Source organism: Salminus brasiliensis, chromosome 22 (genome assembly GCF_030463535.1).
Source record: "Salminus brasiliensis chromosome 22, fSalBra1.hap2, whole genome shotgun sequence".
NCBI classification, from domain to species: Eukaryota; Metazoa; Chordata; class Actinopteri; order Characiformes; family Bryconidae; genus Salminus; species Salminus brasiliensis.
In genome coordinates this window covers 24,973,513-24,995,542 of record NC_132899.1, presented here as the reverse complement: position 1 = coordinate 24,995,542, position 22,030 = coordinate 24,973,513, and the positions used below count along the sequence as shown (strand labels likewise).

Sequence of the window (22,030 nt, the reverse complement as noted above, 5' to 3'; positions counted from 1 at the left end):
CAGCACCAAAACCTCTAAACAGTTCTCTGCATTCACTGTTGCCCATCTGCTGCTAAGTGTTGAAATACCCATTCCCACCTGCCAAAACAGGCTAACGCTCATAAAGAACTCCTATGGTCCCAGTTCCTCTTGTGCAGACTCTCACCTGTCTCATGGCTGTTTCACCGATCTTATCCGAGTGCTTTCGGATACTCTCCAGAAAGTCTTTCAGGTCAGACATGGAGATTTCCTTGATCTCCTCACGAAGCTTGGGAAGCGTCTCGGCCATGATTTGGCAGAAGCGATACTTGCTTACTCTGGGGATGTAAATGTTCTCCAGCTGCTCCATGGTCTTCAGTGCTGCGTAGTATCTGGTTTGGAGATAAAAGACATGATTAGTAAGCGAAGACTGTACAGGGACTGATCACGGACTTTAAAATCCAAAGTGAGTCAAGCAATGTTATTTATTTTAAAATACAGATGAACAGTAAAAACTAAAATAATAATAATAATAATATTAAATAATAATAATAAGAAGAAGAATTATAGTACAATATGTCCTATTCTCATAATCACATATTCTTAATCTTGTGTCGGATGCAGTAACCAAAGTTCATTATTGAAATAAAATGATTTGGGTTATGTTGCACAGAAAACAAAAATAACTATAAACCACCCCTAGTAATAATGACTAAATACATAAAAAACATGAAATCCAAAAACCTATTAGCCATAATGACTTAAATAATTATTTGCCCTTTTATTCTTCATACAAAAAATGCAAAACAAATGTGAGCTTCCCTGTTCATACATGAAATTATGCTGCACATATTACCAGATATTTAGATATTCATTCAGATATTTATATACCCCTTCAACCTACAGCAGTTTAGCCTCACCCATTCACAATGACGTTGAGGATTAAAAAAAACAAACAAACATTTGAGTCGGGACCACAGGTGGCAGATGTACCATACTTATGTAAAAATAAATACACTCCAGTTAGAAAACACTTAAGTAAAAGCTGAAGTACAGTTACATTCTTTTACTATATCTGTATATTTACAATTTTGTTTCTGTATCTGACTTAAGAGGGAGCTAAACTATGCATGCAAATATTGTACAGAGCAAGTTGTGCAAGGTATAATTCTGTAGATCAATAAATCATCCAAAAGGTCAGGTAAAGGTCACCTCTTCTGCTAGCTGTTTTGCGTTTCTGGTTCTTATTCAGAGTAAATGGGATAAAACCCAAAATGCGTACACTGTCTTTCCCTAGCATTTACTAACGTACCCAAACCGTTACTGGTCTTGAACAGACACCCTTAGCCTGTTCAGCTGAAGTGTGTATGCGCTCCTGCAGAGGGCCAGTGCAGTGCCCTTCCCAGCAAGTGTTACATGTGAACTGTGAAAGAATCCCTGCCTGATTAGACCATGTCCGGGCCCAGTCATTAGCGAGCAGGGGCAACCCACAGATTAATGGAGGGACACATTGCGCTAATTGCCTCCATTTGGAGGAGGCCTGTGATGGGCGCGCTGGTGTGGGCCAGTGCTGTGAAGAAGGGCACACACAAGGTCAATTGTCTTTGCGTTTGAATAGTTTACTCATTTATGATGTGTTATGACCGTCCGAGACGACGTTGATGCACAAAGAAGGGTCATTATTTTCAGATTCGGCGTGACCCCGTACCGACCCCCTGCCTCTCCGGCGAAGGGACTGGTTTCTTCCCTGAACATGGCTTTGAATCTTTCGCTCGTTTTTCCACAGGACTAAAGCAACGTGACTGATGCAGCAGGGCTTCCTACAGAATCATGACCTGAAAGATCAAATGCTGTTATGTTATACGACTCAAACGAGGTAAAAATGGTTGGTTACCTTTTGGATTCAAGCTGTTCCTTCAATTTGCTGTACATTTCCAACACTGCGAAAAGACAACAGAGCACGGAAAAGAGTGAAAAAATGATTCAGTATTACAGCATCCATGAAGTTCAGTCCTCAGAAAATGATCAGTTCTGAATTCAGATTTTCTTTATTTTACAGTCTATAAAAAAGAAATGATTGGGATCAACAGTGTTTCCAATGTTTCACTAGTTTTATTGTTCTCAAATACATAAATAAATAAATAAATACTCTAATTTACACTGTTCGGCTCTCTCCACAGTACGGTTGTGTCTTTTTCCTTCCTTGAGTTTGGCACTGGAGCTACCAGATTAATGTAGCTAACAATTAATGTAAGCATTTCATTTTTTTCTGTCCTGGTACCGAAGTGGTGGAACGAACTTCCAGTAGTAGAGTCTAGTAGAGAGTAGTGTCTAATCTCTATTAATCTTTGAATTCTAGTCTATTCAAACTAGGTTATTCTTGAGGAAACAGCGAAGCACTCTGGATAAGAGCGTCTGCTGAATGCCGTACAATAAAACCCATAAGGTTGTAGATAAATGTATAAAATGCTTGTTTCAGCCTGGTCAGGGATCCTAATCACATTCCCCCCACCCAGTAAGAGGTATGATGCAATATGGCAAATAGGCTCATCACAATACCTACGTTTTTAGACAATATATTGCCCCAGAAACGACTGTGATGAACAATATTACATTACTGATATTTTGATAATATAACTGCATAAAAATGCAAGCACACCTTATTACAAAGCAATAAAGTTTCAATGAAAAATAGCTCGGCAGATATCTGCATTTCTTGCATTTTGTGCTGCCTGTCAACAGTTTGTTGCAGTTATTTGTAAGTGCTGGTATTTTTTTTTAAAACACCTATAATCCTGAAGCAGCCTGCTCTGGGTGTACAGATTTGCTGTTATTGATGCATTGGTCATTGCACCGCTGGCAAAAAAAAAAAAAAAGTGGCATTAATTTTTACATAAACAAACACGCATGTGAACACAACGGGCAATATCGAAGTCAGCAAAAATAAATGAAGTCATGTCCATTATACAACAAGTACGCAATTATCATCACAGGTCTAATGGGAACTTATTCTGCCCTTCCCTGGTTGACCACTGGTGTCCTTTGTCCATCGCAAACCAGCAGCAATGAATGTAGAAGGGTTTCTGGAGCTCTGTGAGCCTCCATGTAGATTTAACCATCTTTAACCATTAACACACACTATCCATAATCATTCATTCTGTAGCCAAACTGCTTTTAACAACTGCACGTGTGTATGGAAGCCTAGAAAGGCTGTAAGTTTATTATACTTTTCTGGACCATTTTATCACCATCCCAACTCTTTATCTTGTGATCCCAAGATAACAGAAGTTGTTTTCTTGAGATAATGAATTTTTCTACTGAAATCAATGATAAATTGTGATAAAAAAACAAAAAACAAAAAAAACTTCCCTCAAGATAACCAATGTGTTCGTTATCCTGCAAAACAACATTGGTTATGCAGACAAATGAACTTATCTTGATATCACAAGCAAAATACGGTGTGATCACCTTTTTTAACTTCAGTATGTGTGCGTTCAGTGACGGGCTGAGTTTACCGAGATAATGAAGTGCTACACAGTACTACACAGTGCTCTACGTCTAAAATGAAATATATCTGGTTTATAATCCATGCTGCCAAATCAGGAACTCTCTCTGCTGTTACACTAAGCTGTATCACACCATGCATGAAAACAAATCCTGCATTTAACAGTTCCTCTTTCTATAGTGAGCGCTTTGTTTTAGGGGATGCTGCGAGTTCCAGCTCCAGTCCATTAACTGGAAGATATATGTAGTTAAACTCGACACCAGTATTAACAGCAAACACACTGCAGGAGCAGAGGCTGTCTGACTCCAATGCTGTGTCCTGACTGCTCTTCAGTATTGCCAAATCTGTTAGAGATTGCAGGGCTATATGGTTTATATAGATTTGATACACCTGTTAACAAAGGGCATCGCTAAAGGACCATAGCTCATTTAAGAGGGGTGTCCACATAGTTTTGTCCATATAGTTCAAGTTGGAATTGACAATGGAATGAAACCAGTGGTGCCACATTTAAAAATACTATCAAAAACACTCAGTATGGATGTTTCGTAATCAATATTTCACATTATATAGGATTAATTATTCTCTCTTCTTAATGAAACATGTAGTTGGCCTGATCACAGTAAGGCTGTCGCAGTTAGTCGGCATGGTCGGTTTTTAAAAGCTTGCCAAGGTAACCTTACTTAAATGAGTCTTACATAAGCACAAAACAGAAAGATGGTATGTTCACTGGACAAATTATCGAAAATTGCAGCATCCCACAGCAGCACCCATGTGCCAAACACCTGAAGGGGAAAAACACAGGCGCGATTCTAGACAATGGGCCACCAGATATGGCAAAACCACTGTAACGGTTGTCTATTCATATTTAAGGCTGGTTCATACCTAGTGTGGTCACAGCGTGGCGTCCGCATTGCTCAATGTTCATACCTCTTGCGCCACCCTGTTTCGTTCGCCATTATATGTCACTTTGGTCCGCATCAGCAGTAGGTTTGAACCAGCCTTTATTAATTATTTAAAATCATTGGTAGGGAAGCTTGGTAAATCTGCATGCGCTGAGGACGCTTGTTATTAAAGCAATAAATTTGTCTGCCTGTTACCTTCGAATTTGCAGTGAATATGTGGCTAAGAGAAAAAGTTAAGGCTAGAAACAGGGCGTTTACGTTGATTGATGGAGACGGTGTGTGTGTGTGTGTGTGTGTGTGTGTGTGTGTGTGTGTGTGTGCGTTTTGGGCTTGACTGGATATTAACCATATCTAATTTCTCAATTCGGCCATTGTTTTAGGCACATTTCTTTGTGTGAAGAATGTCATGAATACAACAGATCACATACACTCAGAAATACCCCACTGCACTGCTGATTATTCTGCTGTTCTTATTCAAACCCTTTAGTTTTGCACTTAATATGTAAACCTTTATTTATAGTTTTGTCAAATAAAAAGGAATTTGAAATGCTTAAGAATTGTTTTGGGAGGAAAATTAATAATTTCAATGAATCTGATATTTAATAATAGGTAGATTAATCGCTAGAATTAATATTGTCTTACTGCCCAATCCTAGATAACTGCATGTCTGCATTCAGTGTCAGAAACTACATGAGCAAGTTTACCTGAGAATACTTTACAACTCATAGACCACAGCAAGTGTGTGATGCTTCAGGGAGTAGACAATGGTAATTGACAGTATACATTTTTTCCATTAGCTGTTAAGTACATTAGCCTCATATCTCCAGTGCAAATCTACAGGACCCCCCTTTTGGCCGATTTAGATTTCCTTTAACTTTCCGAGGCTTACCGGGGATGCACAGCTGTAGCTTCTCCACAGTGGTAGCCATGTTCCTCTGCTGGATCCTGCAGCGAATGACCTCCTCCGTTTGGGCTGTCACCTTACATAAGGGAAGGTCAAAGAGTGCAGAGCCCTCATAATTAACAAGACATTTATTTCCCTCTGCCCTATTGTTCAATCACGCTGTGCTCTTTTCTTTGCCGGTCTAACGGCAGACGTGCTAACAAAGCTGGACCGAACTGTACCTCTCGCCCGGCGTCTTGAAGTCTTCGATTGGTGTCGGTCACTTGGCCCTAAAAACATAATATCACTTTTGTTAGACAAATAAGCACACAATTCCCTGTTGTAACTGCTCACCCTTGTAATCAGATCATGCTTCATGAGGAGTCAGGAACAAAGGGATGCAAATTCAAATTAAATGTGCAGCGGGAACTTGAACTTTTGGTCGGCGGGGAGCTTTTAAGCGCGGTAATCGCTTATGACAGCCCTTTCTAACAGATTCTGTGACAAACTTCTCGATTCTACTTGGGATTTTTGAACTTTACTTGTTCCTCCGGGTCTGTCAAACAATTCAAATCAATGACCCAATTGACCACTGGTCCCTTCTTGATAACCTCAATGAGCTCTATGTGCCATTCATTGTCTGGGGCAAAGAGCGGATAGCATTTTCTGGTAATTAAACATTCATTTTTTTGCTGAATACAAACACTGGGTGGTTGATTAACATCCAATGTGGAGACCTCCGCAACACTGCACCAGTAGAGAAGTGCAGGTGCAGGGACTGCACGGCCACGGACTTTCCCACATAGGAAGTCTCATTAGGTCATCGTAATAAGGAAGCGCATTTTGGGCTTTATTAAAAATCTCATTTATGCTCGGACAAAGAGAGCTCAGCGACCTCATTGATGCCTCTTGTTATCTGAATATGCTTTATATAATGTGGGTCTAATTAAAACCTTTGGTGAGCCACTCCTGCGCCATTTGGTGAGCATCTTTCACCCTCCGAAGTGTAAAGGGAGCTAAAGAGAATTGGCCTCCGATTCGGCTGCAGCTAACCATGCTGTTCTGTGCCCTCATGGACACCAGCTAGGTCTTGGGTTTCACTGACTGAGAGCAGAAGACTAGCAAAATCACTTGAAAAACGTTCTACGACGGCTTGCTTTAACTGCAAAACCATCAGTGTTCTTACATTAGCTCGTAACATAAGCATCTCACTCTGAACTCCTCTCACTCTAGCTAGCAAAGGACACATAGGCTGCACCGTTAAATGCACCATCCAACACCTCAAGCTCCATTTGACTATGTATTGGTGCCCTATATATACACATATACATAACATATATAAGTACATAAATATATTTGGCCTTAACTGGCTTCACATTAGGACAAATAACAGCTTCTTTCTTTTTGGTAGCTAAAAGCCTATGACCCAGATTTAACCTCTGTTTAGTAAATTACCTGTAGTCCTGAGGGACACTAATGAATGACCCCTTAATCCCAATTTAATCCTGCCCTACAGCCAGCTGAAGGGCTTTACAATGGTGATTGACCGCAAGAATAGGTAACATCTCTAGCTAGAATCATCCCACAAAAGAGACAAAGGTTTAATTTTCTTTAGAAAGTTGGATAGTTGGAATTTTTAGAAATACACATTTTCAATAGTAATAATACAAATGTAAATAAAATGAAAATCTACAGGATAGTCATGGGTTTTGGCATTAAGATTTAACACAGCCCCTCCTTTAATTATGAAATATTAGAACATCCTCTATAGAATTAAAAGGCCAGAAGATTAGTTTAATTTTTAACTTTATATTTCAGCACCAGAGAAATGCTCTGGGGTAAGAACTTTCTTATTGAGTAGTGGACTTTTAGTGTAACTTTTCAAATTCTAAAAGTGGTCCTGTATACAAGATTATCTTTAAAGCAACTACAAAAAAGTTATTCTAAAAGAGATTCTGTATATGAACCTCTTTTTTTATGACCGAAATGACGACTTTCTACATTAGCATTTCATTAAAAAGCAACACCAGAAACTGATCCTTCTATATGGAAATCATTTGAGCTACATATTAACTGAAATAAAATGGTTATTCAATTCAGATTCCATTCCCAGTTTCTAAAAAAATCAATTTGTTGGATGTAAGCAGGTTATATTCATTAATTTACTGAAAAATAACATGAATTTACTGGGAAATAAGAAGGTTTTTGCCTTAAATGTATTTTTTTCTTTTAATCTAAGACCTAAAATCACCCTTTTTTGTTTGTTTTTACAAATAAATAAATGAATAAATATAAAACTGAACTATTTATTTAAAAAATAATAATTTGCCCAAATGATTTATTCATTTTTGGAGCATTAGATGTCCCAATCCCACACACTAAAAGGCATCTGATGTGTTTGCTTTAGCTTACCATCAGTTTCTCTGCATCTGCACGGACTTTGAGCAGCTCTGTAATGGCGTCGACGAAACCCTGATGGTGGAAGTTGCACATCTTCTCGATCTCCCGGTCATGGTTTCGTATTCTGGCATCAAGTTTCTCCATAAACCTCTTGTGTGCGTTAGGCTGGTCATCATATACAGACCTGAAACAGAACAGAACAGCACCACGTAACTCATCACACCAGATATGTGAATGACACACTCATCACACCAGAGCTCCAAACTCAAACTGCAACGTCTGCAGCGCCGCCAACGTCACCAGAATAACTAAAAACAAATAGAAATGATCACATTTTAATGAATTACTGCACTAGATGATTCATTTTTAATTAGGGTTTAATTAGGGTTACTGCTATACACTGCAATCAGTATATGTATATTGAAATATATTTATGTATTTATTATTATTACTACATTTGTTCTCTATAAACTCCCCCAAAAAAGTCTGCCATGTTTTAAAACCGCAGAATTACACTATTTTGTCCAAATGTGTTTGGACACCCCCTCTAAAGAAGTACAGCCAAGAGAATATGGCTTACTGGCACCAAGGCCTAATGTCAGGTGTGGCCTAGAGGGGTATTAAGCCCCCGGCTCTGAGCTGTGGGGCTGTGGAACTGCACTCTCTGGAAATATGATGCTCTATTTAATACTTTCTGGGATAAGGTGGAGTGGTAACCATTCACCACCCTGATCGACTAATGCACCCATCACTAAATGCAGATGAATATTTCTCCTATGATATCTAGATTCAGTATGTTTTTGCCATTCCCACTGGATTTGGGCCTAGCAGCACTGCAAAGTCCAATTTGACCATAATAAGTAAAAACGATTATACTGTGCAGACCCATCACCAATCCAAACGCAGATCTATCAGCAGGTTCTCTATTGTTAGCCTTGCTGCTCAGGACCCAAGAAGAGCAGGTGGGGTGGGGTGACGTGAACAGGTGTTCAGTGTCGTGCAGCGTGTTGCAAAAGCACTGGGAGGTGAAATCAAATGTCCTGTTCAGCTCTCTGGCCCTGGATGAACTGCTCCAGATGGCAAGTCATGCACAGGGCAGCACAATTTCATTTGTTAACCCTTGCTGCCATATTTGCCTGCATTTACATGACTAACATTACAGAAGCTTGTGAATTGTGCAAGTCACCATCTAACCAATCACTGAATGTGTGAGAGGCCTGAGAATCCTGAGCAGTCACGATATTGCTTCATTTACTGAAGGGAAAAGATATATTCAACACCAGCAGTCTCTGTGGGAAAGGGTAACTGCCCCACTGACAACCCATTCAACCAATTATCCACGTCACAAACAACCAGCAATGTGATGTACAGCTAAAACAGGGTTCATACACTTCAACCAATTTCAAATTCAAGGACTTTCCATTACTTTTCAAGAACCAGAAAACAAAAAATTTACAGGAATGTTTGGCTAGTTAACAACATAATGCACGTTCATGACACCACGGCCATATAAAATATGGGCAGTAACTGGTACTTTTCCAATTTTGTTATTTTTCAAGGTCTATTCAGTACTGGATTCTAGCATATTTATTTTCCATGACTTTCCAGGTTTTCCAGGACCTGTATGAACCTTGTAAAAGCTCTCAACAAGCAGCACACTACAACAATCAGAAGAGATTAGAAAGTAAATGAAATACACCAGCCTGGAGTTGAGTTCTAAGAAACTATTGATAAACTAGAGTATTGAAATGATAGTTTCAATACTGTATCAATTTTCAAATACATAGTACTGATTATTAATTAATATTTTACATGTAAAGATCATTGTTTACTTTGTGCTGTTTTAACCTGATGGCTAGATAGCGGTGTTGTAATCGGTCTTCAGACCCCACTGTTCTGATCGGATAAACAGTAAACTTTTTAATGCAGATGATGTGTTTTTATACTATAACAGTTTTTCTAACATTTGATAAAAAATCTTTGTTTACAGTATCGCAGTATAGCATAATATACTGCATTGTAACCCCTGTATTGTAATTAGGATTGCAGCGACAGACCGCTTTTACCGCTATTTGTTTTTGGAAGGATTCATCACTAGAGTTGTGTATTGGCAAGAACCTGGTGATACCATACATATCACAATTAGGGTTGCATTGGTTTGAGATTGTTATGATATAAACAGCTCTGAAAATATAATAGTATTACAATACAGTATTGCTTCTATATAGTTATTCTTATAAAATGAAACTAACCAATCAATCAATTAAAAATAGTAAAATAATCTGATTAATCCATAATGAAAATAATCAAAATTGAAAATATGATTTTTAACCAAATATATATAGAGAGACATTTCACTTTAACTTTAATTGATACATCATTTTAACTATAGTAAATGTTTTGATCAAAAATAAAATAAAGGAATGAAAGCATTTTTGTTTCTTTTTAAGGATCAGTGTATGATAATAAAAATTATAAGAATAACTATATAGAAGCAGAAAAAAAGAGGAAGAATAGTGAAATACCATATATTGTAATACTATTATATTTTCCGAGCTGTTTATACCATAACAATCTCAAACCAATGCAACCCTAATTGTGATACGTAGGGGTATCACCAGGTTCTTGCCAAAACACAACTCTAGTGATGAATCTTTCCAAAAGCAATTTCTCCAAGAGTGCAGAGACATCTCATCTAAAAGTCACAAAAGATCCCAGTTGGACATCCAAGCCTCCCACACTATAGTCAGCTCCACTATATGTACTACTATATCTCCGAACATACACATCTCATCTCACTCTAAGCTTATCAACAGACTTACCCCTATTTCCAGCCTTACTGCATTAAGAGCCTCTAATGTTGCTGTGAGGATTTAGCTAAGGTGACTGCAGACAGCCACAACAGCATTAGTGAGCTCAAGTGCTGTTGTCAGATGGTTAGTTGAATTGGATCCCCAAACTCTACCCCAAACTTTAAAGGTACTGGTACACTGAGCTCCCTCATGCCACAGACCTTTTTTTTTTACTTTACTGTTTTTTGGTCATGTTGTGCAGCCTTACCCTCAAGTCACTCTCCAAGTCAAAAACAGACGCCTACAGTAATTATGCTGGAAAATCAACGAGTCAGTTATACGTACCACAAGCAGCAGGTTTCTGTAACAACACTAAGTGAAGGAGGCCTGGACACTGGATACATTTAACAAGTGCACCACCTTGTGGACAAGAGTGGTCAGCAAAAAAATAACTAAGCAAAAACCTGCTGCTGTGAGGCAGATTTGAGCTACAGTCAATCAATGAAGAAAAAAAACTGCCCAGATCTCCAAAGTAGCAACTTCACAGAAGGAGGAGAAGTTTCTTAAGTTTCCAAGTCATGCTGGAGCATTTCTGCCAGATTCACATTACGTTAAAAAATGAAAAACAAGAAAAATGAAGAGTTTTTTGATTGACAGAGGCGAAATTTATAAAGATATACCACCAAGAGATATACTGTACTAGACTGTACTTACTTTACTAAACCAATATCATAAAACAGAGCATGGGAGGATAATGACTGATTATGATATCGGATTCATACTGGTATGGGCATATACACTGAACAGCCAAATCGTTACATCCACCCGCCTAATAGCTCTTTCTCATGCTGCCATAACAGATCCGACTTCACAAGACCTCTAAAGGCGTCCTGTGATATCACCAAGACCACTTTTTCCTTTCTGATACCGATACCAGATTTTCAAGTATCTGCCGATACAGAGTACAAATACCGATACCAACTCTGACTTAAGTACTCGACAGATGCTATGTATCTATATTTATATTTATGGCATTTAGCTGACGCTCTTATCCAGAGCGACTTACAGGGTTACTCATATTACAGAGGTGGGCCAATGTAGTGTTAGGAGTCTTGCCCAAGGACTCTTATTGGTGTAGCACAGCATAGTCACCCAGACTGGGAATCGAACCCCAGTCTCCCACGTGGTATGGTAGTTCACTGGCAGGTAGTGGTGTTATCTGTTGCGCCACACCAACCACTGTATGTATCTGTGCAACACTAGTTAAAAGCAGACCCTTTAAGTCCTGTAAGATGTGAGGTGGGGCCTCCATGAGTCTTGGGCGCCAACGACTCTATTGTCGGTTCACTGGTTGTCGGTTCCTGATTTTCTTCTAGGTTGTGGAACATTGCTGCTTTAGTGAGGTCAGAGTGTTGAATGATTACCACCCTCATTATCACCCAACTCCCCAACACATCCCAAATGTACTGGATGGAGCACCATCGTTCCAGTGAACACAGTTCCACTGCTCCACAGCTTAATGCTGGGAACTTTATACCCCTCTAGCCCACGCCCGGCAAGTTCATGTTTAGCTGCTCCAGAGACTCCTATTCTATTGGCAGTACTTCTCTACAGGGACAAGCTCTGTGTGTGTGTGTGTGTGTGTGTGTGTGTGTGTGTGTGTGTGTGTGTGTGTGTGCGCGTGTGTACATTTGCACATCTGTGGCAGCAATGGGTGCAACTTAAAGTAACTGAATGCTTTCTTTAGAAGAGGTGTCCACAAACATTTGGACATGTAGTGTACGTAGAAATTCAGATTATTAGAAAATTCAACTTGATTAAATGAATAATATCCAGACTTTACAACGGTCTGAAACAGGTTCCTTAACAGCGCACAGTCTAGAACCAGTTCCAGAAGTAGAAGTAAAAGGTGGGCATGTCTCTGGTTCAGTAGAATATGAAAGGCCAGGTCATTAACAATTGTATGCGGACATGTCTCTGCCTTAGCCGCGGCGTTGTATGACCCCACAAATATTGTTCAGCACTATTGTGAACCCTCATCAGTCCAAACTATTAGCTATGTACCAACTACTAAACTACATCTACTGCTTTAATAAAGACCTACAGCTCAAACACACACACACACACACACACACACACACACACACACACACACACACACACACACACACACACACACACACACACACACACACACACACACACACATCCTGCTGCCTGTCTAAAGGTACTCCAAATCAGCCAAACCGCCTCTCAGATTCAGGTGTGACATACACAGTCTGAACTAGCCTGCCGTACCGCTTTACACAGTGGAAGTGAAGGCTGAGCGTAGACAGGCTTCAGGTGTTTCCTGCTAGCCCTGTAAGGTCTTTGTTCTTGGCTGGGTGGAGGCCACAAACGGCTTTGGCTGCTACTCAACTCTAGCATGAGCTCATGAGGATACGAGCACCGTTACTGTCCTGTTATTTTCAATGCCAAATGCCTCAATCCGCATTTTTGATGGGACTTGTTGACCTGGAATTACTGCACAGTTAAAGAAAGTTTCTATTCTGCAAAATGCTGGATTGGTTATCGGACGAACAAAAAAAATGGAATGGTTCTAATCCAGGCCTGTAACACCAGACACACTCCCACTGCGTGACACAGCGCTGTTAGATGTGTGTTTCTTCTAGTTGAGAGTTTGGGTAGTTTGAGTGTGATGGTCTATTTAAGATGCTCATTGAAATGGCAGGCAAAGACCAAGTACACCATCTGGTTTGCCAATATACTGTGAGGCCTGAGAATCTGGGCCTATTTTAGAGATCTTAGATGAGCAGCTTGATTAAGAGCGTTTGCTATCGTGATGACAGAAGAGGTATGCCTTGTGTGGCTCGAAACGCACAAAAGGCATGTACCAAGTCTCTTAATTAATCATGGGTGTATGATTAAGTGAAACGTGCAATAAACCAATCAGCGAGTCACTTGCCATTCCCTTTAAGATCCAGGTGCGGTCTGACTTTGGCGTATTGCCATTTTAATGGCGCCAAGCGGGGGTGTACAAGTGCGGGGGCCCGCCAGTGTTGACAATTCACTGCTAATATAGGAACGAATGTCGGACTGTTGCCATCTGCCTAGATTGTTTTCAGTCAGTGGAGCACCTGTGTTTTTTCGTTGCCAAGACAGCAATACGCCAGAAATGGACTGGAACATACCTCATTTCTAGACCACCACTCCCAACAGTGTAAATTTATTCTTCCCTGAAAATAACTCTATAATAACTGAATAACTGAAGTGTCAATATTTTGTGTGGCCACCATTATTTTCCAGAACTGCCTTAACTCTCCTGGGCATGGAGTTTACCAGAGCTTCACAGGTTGCCACTGGAATGCTTTTCCACTCCTCCATGACGACATCACGGAGCTGGCGGGTATTCGAGACTTTGCGCTCCTCCACCTTCCGCTTGAGGATGCCCCAAAGAAGTACTATTGGATTTAGGTCTGGAGACATGCTTGGCCAGTCCATCACCTTTACCCTCAGCCTCTTCAATAAAGCAGTGGGCGTCTTAGAGGTGTGTTTGGGGTCATTATCATGCTGGAACACTGCCCTGCGACCCAGTTTCCGGAGGGAGGGGATCATGCTCTGCTTCAGTATTTCACAGTACATATTGGAGTTCACATGTCCCTCAATGAAATGTAACTCCCCAACACCTGCTGCACTTATGCAGCCCCAGACCATGGCACTCCCACCACCATGTTTGACTGTAGGCATGACGCACTTATCTTTGTACTCCTTTTGAAGGAAAAATGACAAGCAATGCTCAATTTGGACATTTAGGGGTGTAGTCTCTTAGGGGTGTACTCACTTTTGTTGCCGGTGGTTTAGACATTAATGGCTGTATATTGAGTTATTTTGAGGGAAGAATAAATTTACACTGTTATATAAGCTGCACACGGACTACTCTTCATTGTGTCAAAGTGTCATTTTGTCAGTGTTGTCCCATGAAAAGATATACTTAAATATCTGCAGAAATGTGAGGGGTGTACTCACTTTTGCATGGGCCAATAGTCAGGTGCGATAGTTTTGGGCTTGAGGTCAAACTTGTAGGAAGATAGATCACCAGGAGGACTGGATATGAACTACATCTTTACATAGAAATGAGTTGTCTGCAGCTATATTGACGTTCCATATGTCAGATATATCACCTTTAAGAAAAGGTAGTAAACATACATACACACTAAAGGCCTGGAAGACCAGGACAAATTTCAGAGAGAACTGCTCATGGAATTGTCAGAAGGACAAACCAAAACCCGTTTTACAACAAAAGACTTGGAATGGTGGTGTGATGGTGCAAAAATAAAAAACTCAGAGCTGCTACAAAGTGTTTAACAAGTACTGTCCATGGTCAAGATACCCAAGCATTTGCCACAGGCCCTTTCCTTGTAAATGATCGGTTTGGTTTGCTTTGCTATTTTGGAGGTATGATGTTAGACATGGGAAATCTGGTGTAGGACAGCTTTTCCAGCAGTGAAGACGACTCTTACAGACCAAAAACCTGATCTGATGTGAACCGGCCTCGCCCATAATCACTACATTCTCCCAGCACCTCCTAGCAGCAGTTTCTATGAACTCCAAGTGTCCCATGCATGGCTCTACGTTCTAGGGACTGTATGACGAAAACAGGTTAAGACTGTGTTGCCAAAGCAACCGTTTCTACCTTCTATCTATCGTTTCCATCATCCTCTCCATTTCATATGAAGTGTGAATGGCGGCCTTGAGCACGAATGAACAAATTTTCATTAGTCAGTAAATGATTCAACAGGTCTACATCTATCTGCTGAAAAACACCCTCTCTGTTCGCCAACTGCACTTTACTTGTAAAAGCATACAGCATAGCTGGGCATCAATACAATGGAGACAAGGTCTCTCTCTCTCTCTCTCACACTCACTCACTCCAACACACACTCACACACACACTTCATGCTCCAAACGTTTCCTCTTTCCTGTTATTGCAGCCCTTAAACTGAAAAGTTCTTTCTTCCTGCCTTCTGCCGAGAGAGATAGTGAAGGAAAATGAAACACACAACCACGTCACTTTTCCAATTCCAGCCCTTCCAGGCACAGAGCACACTGATGGCATCCAGACCTACCACCAAATCCGATGTCAATCAGTGAGGATAGCTGCAGTAGACCTGACTTCTAAGGTTTCCGATCCTCATGTTTGCTGTAGTAGAGTGCCGTCTGGCGTGACCCGATCCTCGGACAGAGTTCATCTGTGACCTTATTTCAGTGAGCGCAACAAAAAGAGCTTTATTTGATCTGATGAGTGTGGTGACGTTACCGGTTGGCAGTCAGAACAAAAGCTAAAGGTGTCTTCTAATTCTAACTCTTCCTTCCACCTTAAAAAGGGCTGCAGTTAAATTGTGTACGTATTATCAGTATACTGCAACTACAGCATTGTTTAAGGTGGTACGGAAAGTTCGGGGATGAGGAAAACTTTAGCTTAGAGTTAGTTTGTAGCCTTGCTGTAAACGCGACACAGCAACAACAAGTGGCTCACAGATAAAGCGCGTGAGAGTTAATCTATCAGAAGATGAAGACTCTTCACTCTTTCATAAATGTTTCTCTATTTTCTAGTTTGGTTGTAGCTGTGCAACAACAAAGATATTTTATTCCATTAGATTAGAAAGATCTAACGTCCCTCCCATCCTGTAAATTGCACATGGTTAGAAACCAAACTATGGTGGAAATGCTCTGTTCTACCAACAAGAGAACCACACCTGTGCACCCACATTAAGTGAGCTGACTGCAGAGATTAAAGGAACTGGGAGCTGAATGGTCGGGTAGGCCAGTCTGACTGGATTGTAAGATATTAAACATTACAGAGTTTAAAACAGCCGTTTAAAAGATTCCCAATAAGGTAAATCACTTGAGAATTTAGTCTGATTATAGAATCAGTCTGATTATGGTCACTATAAATACAGTGATTTTACTATTGTGTATTAGCACATCTTACCCAAGATGTGGGGCTGTATTATTTATAGTAACACTTGGATCGGTATCGGCCAATAGTCAGCATTAAGAGACTTGAATCGGATCGGGGTAAACATCCTTGATCGGTAACATACATACCATACTTACCCCTACCCATTTACATGTCTTTTAGCTGAATGAGATGTGGTAGCTTTGGGCTTGAGGTTAAACCTAAAGGTAAAGGTGCACGTATTTGTCACTGTACAGTGTACACTGTACAACGAAATGTGTCCTCCGCATTTAACCCAACAAACACTCACACACACACACACACACACACACACACACACACACACACACACACACACACACACACACGTGTTAGGCAGTGAGTACACACACACACCCAGAGCGGTGGGCAGCCAACTCCAGCGCCTTGCTCAAGGGCCCAACAGTGGCAGCTTGCCGAGTCCGGGAATCGAACCCATAACCCTGTTATCAATATCCCGGCGCTCTAACCGCTGAGCCACCACTGCCCCTATAGCAAGGTAGGTCTCCAGAAGGACTGTTGGTCTTGTAAGCACAGCAGAGTACAGTATACAATGTGTAGTACTGTAATAAAGCAGTATAGGACTGTATAGTATAGAGTAGTGTATTACAGTAGAGTAGGGGTGTAACAATGCATAGAAAATCAACTGTGGTAATGTGACAGCACATTGTGGAGGACAGGCATTGTATTAATGATGGTATCTATTACAGGTGAACTGCTCAACCCCAAAGTCTGCAAACAATGAGCACCAACCAACACCCCCCCCTCCAGCAATGTTCATGTGATGCACCTAACCCCTCCCAGCTCCTAGCTCTAGTCTTACCAATAGATGATCCAACAACATAGAGACAGTGATAATGTGAGTTCCTTTCTCACATTCTGTTCACATTATCATGAGAATATAGAATCATGAGCCTAGTATCGTCAATCAGTTTGATTCACAGTCCAGGTGGCTATGTGCACTGTTACATCTCTACTGTATAGTGTGGTACCGCACTATGTGGATAAAAGTAATATTACTATGTAGTACAATTATGTGCAGAAATCTGATGCAGGAATCAACAGTTCTGGTCTTGAAAAGCTCTTATCCAGCAAAGCCTAGTAAATTTCTGGCAAGGATAATAGCAATCAAGGACATCACAATCTGTGCAGGCATATGGTATTATATAGTATAGTGTAAAAGAGTATAGTACAGTAGAACAGCATGTCCCCTTATAATTGCCCTACAACTGAACAGGCACACACACACATATTTAACACACAAGCTTATTAAATAAAATGAACCTAAATGGGAAGAATTTGCATTTAACAAGCCAAAATTCCAGTAAGAATGGGATTAGGACTGTCCCAGATCATTTTTGTTAAAGTACAGTACATTACAAGTATATTACAGTATAGTAAAGTACAGCATACTATAGTATATTATAGTATGTCGTAGTAAAGTACATTATAGTACAATATATTATAGTGCAGTAAAGTACAGTATATTATGGTAAAGTACACTATATTACAGTGAAGTTATTGTACTGTACAACAGTTAGACTGCAGGCTGTGCAGTGAGCGCAGTGGGTTTTTGGGACGCAGCCACCAGCTGCTTGTAAGGGAACTATAATTTGGCAGAAGGAAAAGCAAAACATTAAAACATAATAAACGCTACGATCACGATTCATTTTATTTACTCCTTCATCACAGCCACCCGTGCTGCTGTTTCAGGATAACACACTCCCTCTCATGTTCCACTGCTTTAGTGTGTGGACTTGGACACTGCAGCTCTTTCACAACGGGCTCAAATCACCCATAATGCCAAGCTATAGACAATCTATTGACCACAGCAGGAGCGAACCAAACTCTTGTAGTGTGTGAATTAAAGAGAGGACTAACATGACACTGAACGGTCCCTAAAGACCTTAAAGTATCAAGACTGTGGCCAAGCTGCGTTTCAGTCGATAATTAGCTCTGATTTTATCTGTGAAATTAGCATGTAGCAAAGAGGATGCCTCAGGGCCGGTCCACAGGAAGCTGGGATCTATGCGAACTGCAGCCATGAGCCATGTGATCTATGTGGACTGCAACTAGACATCTGTGGTGTGAGGCCTTTCTCTGCCTTCCAGATACCTCAAGACTTCGCTCACATTTCTCATTCCTAGTGACCTGTTAAGAGATCAGGGCTCCAAAACCAGCTGGTGGTCACTGTGCCCTTGAGAAGGGCCCTTAAACCAAAATACTCTAGGAGGAGGAATCCGGCAGCTGCAAGAAAGGTGTTAGTTGGCATGACCCATAGCATTAACTGCACCTTTACACCAGACTAAATGCACCGTTCAGCCATTGATCAACCCGTTAGGGGTCTAATGCAGCTCTGTATTTGGCCAGAAAGACTGAGATCATGACGTACTCAGTGTGTTCACTGTTAGCTTCCTTGCTAACGTGACCGCCACACCCACTGACAGTCACCTGCTTCAATTAACGAGCGGCGTCAATGTCAAGATCCAAAGTCTGCTGTGAAACGCACTTGTGCAGGTAGACCCTTCAGCAATGTGACCAAGGGGTCGTTTATAAATCACAGCTTTCTGAAAACAACACGTATATCACAGACAGCTAGGTAACACCACCTCTCTGGCAGCAGGGAGCAGAGACTTCCCGCAGTCCTGCGCAGATTCGCTGATCTACACATGCTGCTCCACACCGCAGATGTTCGTACCTGTCATAGAGATCTGCGAAACCGGACAGCGGCTAGCTAGGCTAACTCCCTTACTCAGGCAGTGGCGGCGTATGCGGCCATAGGAGGCGATTATTAGGTCAAATTTAAGCAGGAAGAAGATCTTGAGGTTGTGATTTGTGGAACGATTTCCCCAGACTGGGTTTAGGCTAAAGTGTTTATCCACCAGGGTTTAGCTGGCCACAGCCTGTGTTTCTGACCACAGACAGGGCGATGATGGGGTAACGCAGCTAGCTATAAGCTACCGTCGTCGTCCCCTGTGTATTTAGCTAGTGTCATTTCAATGTAACGCGTCCTAAAGACATGTCAGTCAACATCTCACCGACGTTATTTATCCTCTAACGGTACGGAAGCGGACTCTAGCGGATTTGCCAAGCCAGCTGTAAGGTTAGCTAGCTTACCAGCAGCAGCCTGAACCGGCAGCAGCTATCAGGTGCCCACATCCTGCCTGCCTGCCTGCCTGCCTCCCTGCCCATCAACTGCCCCATCAACTGCCCCATCAACCCCACTCCCTCTCAGACAAGGCTTAAACGAATGATATCAGCGATGTATCCCACTGGCTGCTGGTATAACGGGTTGATCAGTCTGTCAGTCTGTCAGTCAGTCAGTCCGTCTGCAGACTAGCGTTATCTTTAGCAAACAAAGGCCCAACTCCATCCGTCCTCCCCGGTGGAGACGGACAGCGCGCTATAAAACGAGAACCGGGCTAAAACGATAAGGTCAAAATCTCCTACCGAAGCGTCGGACCAACGCAGGCTGTGTCCGTGCTTTCAATCTCCTGCAGAATGCGCTCATGCTCGGTGATAGTCTCCAAGGTTTCGCTCTCCGCCATGTTGGCTGTATGTTATGAGAATGCGGCGGGAGGCGCAATGAAGGGGGGTGGCCGGCAGGGGGAGACAGAGAGCAGCCCTGCGCCCCCCCCCCCCCCCCCTCTTTCCATTAAGGAGTAGGGTGCACACACACGGTGAGGGGCAGCGGGAGGTCAGCGGGGTGTTTGACATTGCAGGGTTAGTCAGTCTAGCCAGATAACTTAAGCCTAAAGTCAGGCCTGTCCGAGAGGAGAAGAGCTGAAGATCATCCCAACTGGACATCCTCAAGACTGGGCTAAAGTTATCTGGCTAACTGAGAAATCCTTCTCCTACCCCCAGACCCCCCCCCCCTCTATTATTGAAGATTATAGATATATAGAATACAAGGACAACAACAAAAACAATATCCTGCTCAATTACCAATTATTTTTTCCAATTAATATTTTCTTATTTCTATTATTATACAAGTGAACTCTATCTTACTACATAATACTGCAATGATAAATCATTTATTAGGTTGTTGTTTTTGTTTCTGTTATTGTTAATATTGTTACTGTGTATTAGTTGCTTTTATTATTTATTTTTAGGATTAACAGCAGTACTGGTGTTAGCAGTAGTAATAGTAGTTGGAAGTAGCTGTACTATTATTATTAGTAGTAGCAATATTATTGGAGTACTAACAGTGGTGGTAGAGGTACTAGCAGTGGTAGCAGTGGTGCTATTAGCAGTAGTAAGAGTACTAATAGTAGTAGTAGTAGGAATAGTAGAAGTAGTAGTAATAGCAGTAGCAGTTGTTGTGTTTGTGTAGTAGTAGTTGGTGTAATTTATAATATAAATAATAATAATATGTGAACTGTATCTGTATATTACATAATGCTGTAATGACTAATTATTTATTAGGCTGTTGTGTTAATACTGTAACTATGTTTTAGTTGCTATTATTAATTATTATTAGGATTAACAGCAGTAGTGGTGTTAGTTGTCACAGTAGCAGTACCAGTAGTAGGTGGTATCTGTAGTAGTAGTTGTGGTAGTGGAAGAAGATGTACTATTAGTTGAGGGAGTAGGAGCATTAGTAGTGGTAGTGGTGGTAGCAGCAGTAGTACTATTTGCAGTAGTAAGAGTACTAATAGTAGTAGTGATAGCAGGAGTAGTAATAGAAGCAGCAGCAGTAGCAGCAGTTGATGTATTTGTCTAGTAGGAACATGTGAGTGCATACTGAAGCAGCCGAATAGTATAATTACAAAGAGCACACCCACTAGTATGAGCATACCTGATTCAGTGTTAGTTGCTCAGTTCAGCATTGTGAGAGTATAAGCGTGAGTCTGAATGATGAAGCTACAGCGTATTGGATATTACATAGGCTTCGATTTTCTTTGCTTTTTAGAGAAAGAGACTCGCCATAATGGGTAAGCTTTAACAGTCCAGGCCAGACCGTTCAATGGGACATAACCGAGAATGCAGAAATAAATGGATGTAGCTCATTTAACAGTGATTTAACAGTGATTTCATGAAGCAAATCATTGATCAGAAATGACGCATAATAAAAGAAAAGTTGCATAATAACGATGAAGACAGTTCTACCTTAAAGTTGTTCCCAAAGGCAGTTCTATGGTCTCAAGTTCTGCGAAAACGTTCCCGTAGATTTTTCCCTCTCTGAAATCCTCTTCTGGGGGGCTCGGTGGGGGAGCCCTCGCTCTGCTGCTGTCCATCTTGCCTTTTCTGTGCAAAGTGTGTTGAGCACTGTGGAAAAAAAACGTTGACAGGACAGCACAGCAACCAGAGTCAGAGGAAAAGTGCAAGCCCTGCAGAAAGGGCAGCCTCGTGATCTGCAGTACTTTGAATCCAACAAAACGGAGGTAATTGCTTTTTCGTTAAATATTTTCCTGCTAGAGCTTAATTAACGCTGCCTGCCACTCAAAGGGGCAACATGACAATAGAGTTCAGTGGAGAAGAATTGGGCTTACTTTATAGAGTGTTCTTTCTTCAATCATACAGTGTTTATTTAGGTATTATGCAGTATTTGTTTTGATTCCATATTCAATCACAATAAATAGCCTATATCGG

The 22,030-nt window shown here is 41.1% G+C and overlaps 1 protein-coding gene across 3 annotated transcripts in view; it reads right to left on the bottom strand.

Annotated features, from left to right (window-relative positions):
• exoc6 (exocyst complex component 6) overlaps positions 1–20,016 on the bottom strand; it is a 54,269-nt gene extending 34,253 nt beyond the window's left edge. For 2 of the 3 annotated variants that reach the window (XM_072666709.1, XM_072666710.1), the window contains exons 1-6: positions 19,889–20,006; positions 7,661–7,832; positions 5,491–5,538; positions 5,255–5,345; positions 1,853–1,898; positions 146–350 (exon numbers count right to left, since the gene is read on the bottom strand). In XM_072666709.1, the coding sequence (XP_072522810.1) occupies positions 146–350; positions 1,853–1,898; positions 5,255–5,345; positions 5,491–5,538; positions 7,661–7,832; positions 19,889–19,986 (660 nt within the window). In that variant the 5' untranslated portion in view covers positions 19,987–20,006. Of the gene's footprint in view, positions 1–145; positions 351–1,852; positions 1,899–5,254; positions 5,346–5,490; positions 5,539–7,660; positions 7,833–19,888 lie in introns of all 3 variants that reach the window. The other variant, XM_072666711.1, reaches the window with a different exon arrangement.
• Between the last annotated feature and the right edge of the window lie 2,014 nt (positions 20,017–22,030).